Below are 6,994 nucleotides of genomic sequence, written 5' to 3' on the forward strand. Positions count from 1 at the left end.
CCGGAGGGGAGGGTGGGGCGGGGGTGGGGGGAGACACTTTGCTGCGGGGCGCGATGCCGCCGCGGGGTGGCGCCCTCGGCCGCCGCGCCTTTCCTTTAAAGTTGGCAAGACCTGGGAGCCGGGAGCCCGGCCGGCCGGCCGCGCGAGGAGGCGAGGGCGCCGGGCCGCGACCGCCCTTGATTCACCCCGTTCCTCCCGCAGGGCCAGGCGCGGACGCCGCCGGACCGTGCAGTCTGGAGGGACTGTGAAGCGCTGGCCGGCGTCGGGGCCCTTGCCCGGGGTCGGGCGGGAGCCGGCGGACGGGAGCCAGATGGAGGCGGCGAGAGGGGGCACCGAGTAGCAGGCGGCTCCCCGGGCTCGCACCTCCCGCGGCGCCCTGGCGCTCCGCGGGCACGGGGGTGCGGCGGGCGGGGCCCCCGGGGCTGCCATGGAGGTGCGTAACGTCAAGGACTTCCAGTGGAAGCGCCTGGCGCCGCTGCCCAGCCGCCGGGTCTACTGCTCCCTGCTGGAGAGCGGGGGGCAGGTCTATGCCATCGGGGGATGTGACGACAACGGGATCCCCATGGACTGCTTTGAGGTCTACTCCCCCGAGGCCGACCAGTGGACCGCCCTGCCCCCCCTGCCCACAGCCCGGGCCGGGGTGGCCGCCATCGCCCTGGGGAAGCGGATCATGGTGATCGGGGGTGTGGGCGCCAGTCAGCTGCCCCTGAAGGTCGTGGAGATGTACAACATCGATGAGGGCAAGTGGAAGAAGAGGAGCGTGCTGCGCGAGGCCGCCATGGGCATTTCTGTCACGGCCAAAGGCGAGTGGGGCCAGGGCTGAGGGAGGGCAGAGAGACGGGAGTGGGGGTTCACGGGGAGAGGGATGGAAACCAACACTGAATGGGGGGTCCACTCTCACAGGCCTGATCCCATTTGATCCCTACAATAGACACTGAAACTGAAGACCCACTGGCCTTATTTTACAGATGGGAAAACAGACACAGCAGGTGAGGTGTCTAGTAATTCCATATGATACCAGAACTCCACTCCCCCAGGCTCCTCCCAGCAAGCTGGGCGGGCCTGGCCAGAGGGGAGAGCTGAAGGTTTAGGGCCATGTCTCCGCAGACCCCTTCATTCAGCAGAATGACGGAGCCTCCCACCCACCCACAACACCTCATCCCCTGACATCTGCCTTTTAGGTACCACCACCTCTAGACACATATTTGGCATCCTGGGGACGTTCCCTGCCTCCTTGTACCATCCCCAGGCCCCACTGGTGGGGCTTTGAGGCCTGACTCCAGGGCCTTTCCCGCCACCCTCAACCTCCCCCTCTGCCTCCTAATCTCAGAGATGCTAAGGAATGGAGACTAGAAAGTTCCTGAGGGTGGTGCTCCTGCAGCACCTTGCCCAGGTTTACAGGTCTCGGGGCAAGCATGTGCTGACCACACGGTTATTTGATCTTCAGTTCACTTTCTCAAAGCCCCTTATTTCTTTCTCACTGGGCCTGGTACAGCCCAGAGCACAGAGGGGGCTCCAAAAGCTCTTCTGCTGAAACACAAAGGGTTTTATGGGAAATGGTCCAACAGGAACTAGAAGATCCCAAGTGCAGCTCAGACAGCCCTGGTGGGATACAACCCTCCCTCCATCTCTGGCAAAACCATCCCATTTACCTGTTGGGTCTACCGTAGATCAGACCACCAGTATTTCTTGAGCACCTGCTGTGTCCCTGCAGTTCTAGGTCCCAGGGAGAAAGGACAGAGGCAGAAGACCTGGCCTCTACTTTCAGAAGTCCGGGTCTGACCAATGAAGGCGACCAGTGAGAAACTCTAACCCAGAATCCCTCAGGGCAGTGGCCAGTGGGGCTTCCACGAACTCTGGGTAGGAAGGACAGGAGACCCGGAGGCCTGTGGAGGCGGGGGGGGGGGGAAGAGAGGGAAAGGGTATTCACTGGTCTCCAGGCCTCAGTAAATGTTGCTGGGAGATTAAGAACTAACATTTATTGAGTCCTTACTATAGGTGCTTTATATATTTTAGCCCCTCTGATCTTCACAACCTGTGTGATGAGGTAAGTGCTATCCTCATTTTAGAGGGATGCCATGTGGGGCCCGAAGAGGTTAAATACCTTGCCCAAGGTCACACAGCTAGTGAGTGATGATGGAGTCTGTGCTCTTCACTGGGGCACTGCATGAATGGGTTCAGCAGTTAGTCTGATAAGCTTTCATAGGCTTGTGTGGCAGGCACTGAAGCAGATGCTGGGGCCACAGACAAACAAACTCAGGCACCCAGGCGACCGTGAAGGGATGAGTAGGAGCTGGCCCAGGAGTCGTGGTGTGGCGTGGACGGAGGGTTCTCAGCTGGAGGTGTGCCTCGGGTGACACAGGGATGGGAGAGGCAGAGTTCGTGTAAGGGAAATCCTCCCAGTATTAGGAGGCCCAATCTCCTGACCTGAGGCTATGGTTGGGATTTTTTTTGTTCCTTTTTCAGTAAGACTAGGGGTAGTACTCAATAGGAGGAAATAGTACTCATCCCTGTAATTCCCTCGAAGAATAAAAGCCTCTTAGAGCCAGAAGCGGTGAAGACTGGCTACTGGGAGATGGAATCCCAGGCAGGGGTGGGTCCCTGGGAAGGAGAGTGGCTTGTGGGGTGGGGGAATAAGGGAAGCTGTGTCTCTGGTGGTAGGCTGCAGGAGGTACTGGGGCGAGGCCCCGGGAAACACGGGAAACACGGATGCCTTGCTCACCCTCTCTGCTACAGTGTCTCAAGGAGGTGCCTTCAGCCTAGAGCTGAAGGCTACCTGCAGCCAAGAGCAACAGGAAATGAGAGAGGATTCGCTTCTTCTCTCAGAATGCCCAGCTTAGGGCCCTGGCGGCGTTCCTTAAAGGGGCTAGTCTTCTGTCCTTCAAAGTCTCATCCTCATTCACCCCTAACCCTATCCCATCTAGTGCAGGATGCCTTCTGGAGCCCACAAGCCTCCCAGTGTGTGAAGGGGGATGGCATTCACCCCCATGGGGCTGGCAAACAGAGAAAACCAGCAGCAGGCCAGTGTCCCACAAGGCCAACGACAGCAGGGCTGACCTCATTTCCAAAGGCTCCTGCTGGGTCTGGAGAGTTCCGATCTAAGAGTGCCTAAGCAACAGTCCACTACTGGAGGGCATCGGAGGAATACCCCCTCCTCTTTGGCATCCCCTCTAGCTTCCTACGCGGGAGGAACGTGGAGAGGTCAACACCTGCCAAGGGTTGTCCGGGCCTCCGCCCCAGTCTACCCCGTGCGAGGCTCAGCCAAGGGCTGGACACCAGGGAAGACTAAGGCATGCAGGCCTGACATGGCTTCAGGAAGACCCAGGCTCAACCCGGCAGGGACTTGTCGTGGTTCCATTAACCTCACTCTAGCACAGCAGTGGTTGGGAACCTGGCCTGGACTTGGTGCCGGTGTTCGAGGGGTTAATGGAGCCCGGCCTGGTAGGTGATTACTGATGGGCCTGTCTCAGGGTGTTCAGAGCTGAGCCAGGGGGTGTGTGTGGCCTTTCTCCTTAGATTACCGAGTGTATGCGGCAGGCGGGATGGGCCTAGACCTCCGTCCGCACAACCACCTCCAACATTATGACATGCTCAAGGATATGTGGGTGTCACTAGCACCCATGCCCACCCCGAGATATGCTGCCACCTCCTTCCTCCAAGGCTCCAAGATCTATGTGCTGGGTAAGGACAAGTTATCGGTCCCACATCTCTCTCTCCTTCCCTCCCCGGGGCCCGTTCCCACGGGAAGCAGTGTGTGAGTGCTGAGCATCTCCTCGGTACTAGGGGGTAACCATGATGCCCCACCCCTCAGGGAGCCCCCTGTATGGTTGGGTAATAGTCAGAAGGGGAAATCCAGCCCCTTGCCCTCAGGTACTTACATGGCCCCCCCTCCTCCACCCCTCCAACCCCATCCTGGCTCCTAGGGGGACGACAGTCCAAGTATGCAGTCAATGCCTTTGAGGTCTTTGACATCGAGACTCGCTCTTGGACCAAGTTCCCCAACATTCCCTGCAAGCGGGCCTTCTCCAGCTTTGTGACCCTGGATGACCGCCTCTACAGCCTGGGGGGCCTGAGGCAGGGTCGGCTCTACCGGCAGCCCAAGTTCCTCCGGACCATGGACGTGTTCGACATGGAACAGGGTGAGCAGGGCACTGGCCTCTAGCTGCCCACCACCCCTCTGGCTGACTCCCCCCCCCCACTTTCTCCCCGATCCCATCCAGCCTCCCAGGGCTGCTGACCCAGTGGCATGAGCCTTTCAGAGGTCTGGATAGCCCTCACCATTCCGGGCTACTGTTGGGCTCGCTTTCTTCCATCTGGACAGGGCTTCTCTCGGCCGGCTGGTTGCTTGTCTCCAAGCCTTTCCCGTCTATTTTCTTGTCTTAACAACATCCTGGCAGGGCCAGGGGAGGGAGGGCTTTTCCTGCTTTTTACCGATGCAGACACAGAAGGATCCTGACCGCCCCCATGCCTGCTGCCTCTAGTTAGCCTTCTCTCCAGCTCAGAGCCCACGAGAACGGAGGTAGAACGGGGTGATTCGTTGCAGGGGATTACGGTTCCTTGGACTATAGCAAGCCTGGGGGCGGGGAGAGGGGAGAGGCCACAGAGCTGTCATTTCAAACAGCAGGAGGCATAGTTTATGCCCTGAGCACGAAGGGTGGATGGAATGGACTTCTGTCTCAGGTGTGAGCTCAGGGGACTCAGTGTGTATTTGGTGGGGGAGGTCAGCATCTAATTCTCTCTAAATTTATCCTGCCACGATCTGTGGCCCGTAGGGGGCTGGCTGAAGATGGAACGCTCGTTCTTCCTCAAGAAGCGGCGGGCAGACTTTGTGGCCGGCTCTCTGAGTGGACGGGTCATAGTCGCTGGAGGACTCGGTGAGGATGGCGCTTCCAGGCTGTTACTGCGGGTGGGGAGCTTGGTGGACACTTGGCGGTCTGCATGAGCAGGAGAAGGTCCTGGCTGCTTGCATACTGCCTACCTACCCCTTTATCCCAAATAATTCAAAACACTCCCTCCCATGTATCCACAAACGGGCCCCCATGTGCTCTTTCCGTCCTCATACACAGGGGAAACAGAGGCCAAGAGAGCATGCAGGACATTCTGCTCGCCGTGGAATGCAGGCTTGCTTGAGCACAGCTCCCTGGGGCCCTATCCAGGAACACTGGAAACAAAAGTGTAGCAGGGATTAGCCTGGTCCTCTTTCTCTGGCCAGCTCTACTCCCTGGATACCCAGCTCCATCTTGGAATAGGAAAGCAATCTGGTTAGACAAATTTTTGTAATGGATTCAGGATTTGCTGGGTTCCTCCTGGCAGAGAGTAGTGGTGTTTTGAAGGCAGGACCCCAGCTTCAACAGGGCAGGGATACATGGGCAGCAGGGCTTCTAGGCGCCCAGAGTTCACTCAGTGTGGACAGACTCCCACTTCACCCGAGTATGAAAGGAGCTCAATGTGAGCCAGACCTTGGGGACAACTTTTGAGTAAAAGGCAAAAGAGAGGCAGCAGCAGTATCTAGAAACTTCTGGTAAAAGCAGAGGGTGGAGGAGATGAAAAGAGGGAGAGAAGGCAAGCGGGGCGAAGTGGCTGTTTGACAAGAGCCAAGGCCCAGGGTAGGGAGGGAGCCGTTCTGCAGCCCAGGGACTAAAGTCCCTTGGCTTCCGCTTGTGGGTTCCAGAGGGAGCCAGGGAGGTGGCGGCACTGTGGGGCATGGATCAGTGGCTGGGCTCCTTTGTAAGGTCCGGTTCCCTTGGCACTTTCAGGGAACCAACCCACGGTCCTGGAGACGGCAGAGGCGTTCCACCCAGGGAAGAACAAGTGGGAGGTCCTCCCCACCATGCCCACACCCCGCTGTGCCTGCTCCAGCGTTGTCATCAAGAACTGCCTCCTGGCTGTGGGGGGCGTCAACCATGGTCTGAGCAATGCTGTGGAAGCGCTGTGTGTCTCCGACTGCTAGCTGTCCCTGGGCCCAGCACCTTTGCCCCGGACCAGATCGCTCCACTCTTGGGCAGTTTGGGTGACTCCCCAGGATGCTGGGTCCTGTCAGCAGCTAGTGGGGTCAGGCCCTGGGGCTCTGAGGGACCTCCCTCCACCTCCAAACCATACCAATCCCAGGAAACCGCAAGAAGACGCGCTGACTCCGCCAGCCTCCAGCTGGAGCCCAGCAGAGCTCTGAAGAGACTCCTCCCTTAGTGCTCAGGCAGAGGAAGGCCCAGGAGTACCTGCTACCTTCCCTTCCGGTGAGCTCTGCACCGGCCTCCGGGGTAGGAGGTGGGTAGGGCAGAAGACAGCGGCCACCATTATGAGTCTGGGGAGGATTGGGATGGAAAATGGCGAAGGGCTGCAAGGAGTCCCAAACCCCTCTTCTCTCCCGTGGTCCCCATCCCTCCCCCATTTGGCGGTCAACCGCAGGCCTGCCCTAGCCCTCGTCTGCTCAGCGAGAACTGGCCTTGGAACAGGGGCCGCTGGGTTGGAAGGGAAGTCAGGTTCAAATGGACCGGTCCAGGTTCTGCTTCCCCGCTCCTCTCCGCACTCGCTTTGTCCTTCTGCCACCCCTCCCTGGCTCTTTTGTCCCCGGCGGCCCCGGAGAGTTTCTGTGCAAAACCTCACGTACACTGTGGCATCAAAGTCCACAAAGGCTGGGTTCGCGGAACTTGGGTTAACAGGAGCAGCACAACGATTAAAATCTATATTCCTATCCTGTCGGGCAGCTGGTACAGGGGCGGGGTGGACGGGTGTCTTGGTGGGTAGAGGGTACACCAGGAAATGGTCCCTCTGACAGCCTCAGACCAAACAGGGCCCCAGGCGACCGGCTGTCCTTGGCTGTTCCTACTGAGGAGGCTCCATCTCCAAACCACCCCCCGCCGTGTCACCTCGCTCCCAGTACAGCCACATCTCCGCCTTCTCTTCAGCGTGGAGACTCCGCTTCCAGGGTAGGAGAGGGTGTGCTCGTAGGCTGACATCTCCACGTCTGGCCTCAGTTCACTCGGCTCAAGTTCAC

The 6,994-nt window shown here is 59.0% G+C and overlaps 1 protein-coding gene across 1 annotated transcript; it reads left to right on the forward strand.

Moving 5' to 3' along the window:
- The first annotated feature begins 427 nt into the window (after nt 1–427).
- On the forward strand, nt 428–6,629 carry KLHDC8A (kelch domain containing 8A). Its single transcript, XM_028120321.2, has 5 exons — nt 428–803; nt 3,517–3,681; nt 3,924–4,139; nt 4,773–4,874; nt 5,757–6,629. The coding sequence occupies exons 1-5, from the start codon at nt 428–430 to the stop codon at nt 5,948–5,950; spliced, it is 1,053 nt and encodes a 350-aa protein (XP_027976122.1). The 3' UTR covers nt 5,951–6,629.
- The last annotated feature ends 365 nt before the right edge of the window (nt 6,630–6,994 follow it).

This window comes from Eumetopias jubatus, unplaced genomic scaffold (genome assembly GCF_037043125.1).
Source record: "Eumetopias jubatus isolate StellerSeaLion01/CBP00866 unplaced genomic scaffold, mEumJub1_p1.0 scaffold_12, whole genome shotgun sequence".
Lineage (NCBI taxonomy): Eukaryota > Metazoa > Chordata > Mammalia > Carnivora > Otariidae > Eumetopias > Eumetopias jubatus.

Bases quoted from the DNA above. Each gene is read 5' to 3' on its own strand.
- KLHDC8A (XM_028120321.2), top strand. From the start codon at position 428: ATGGAGGTGCGTAACGTCAAGGACTTCCAGTGGAAGCGCCTGGCGCCG. The intron at 804-3,516 runs GCGAGTGGGGCC...CTTTCTCCTTAG, and splicing joins CATTTCTGTCACGGCCAAAG to ATTACCGAGTGTATGCGGCA. The intron at 4,140-4,772 runs GTGAGCAGGGCA...TGTGGCCCGTAG, and splicing joins CGTGTTCGACATGGAACAGG to GGGGCTGGCTGAAGATGGAA.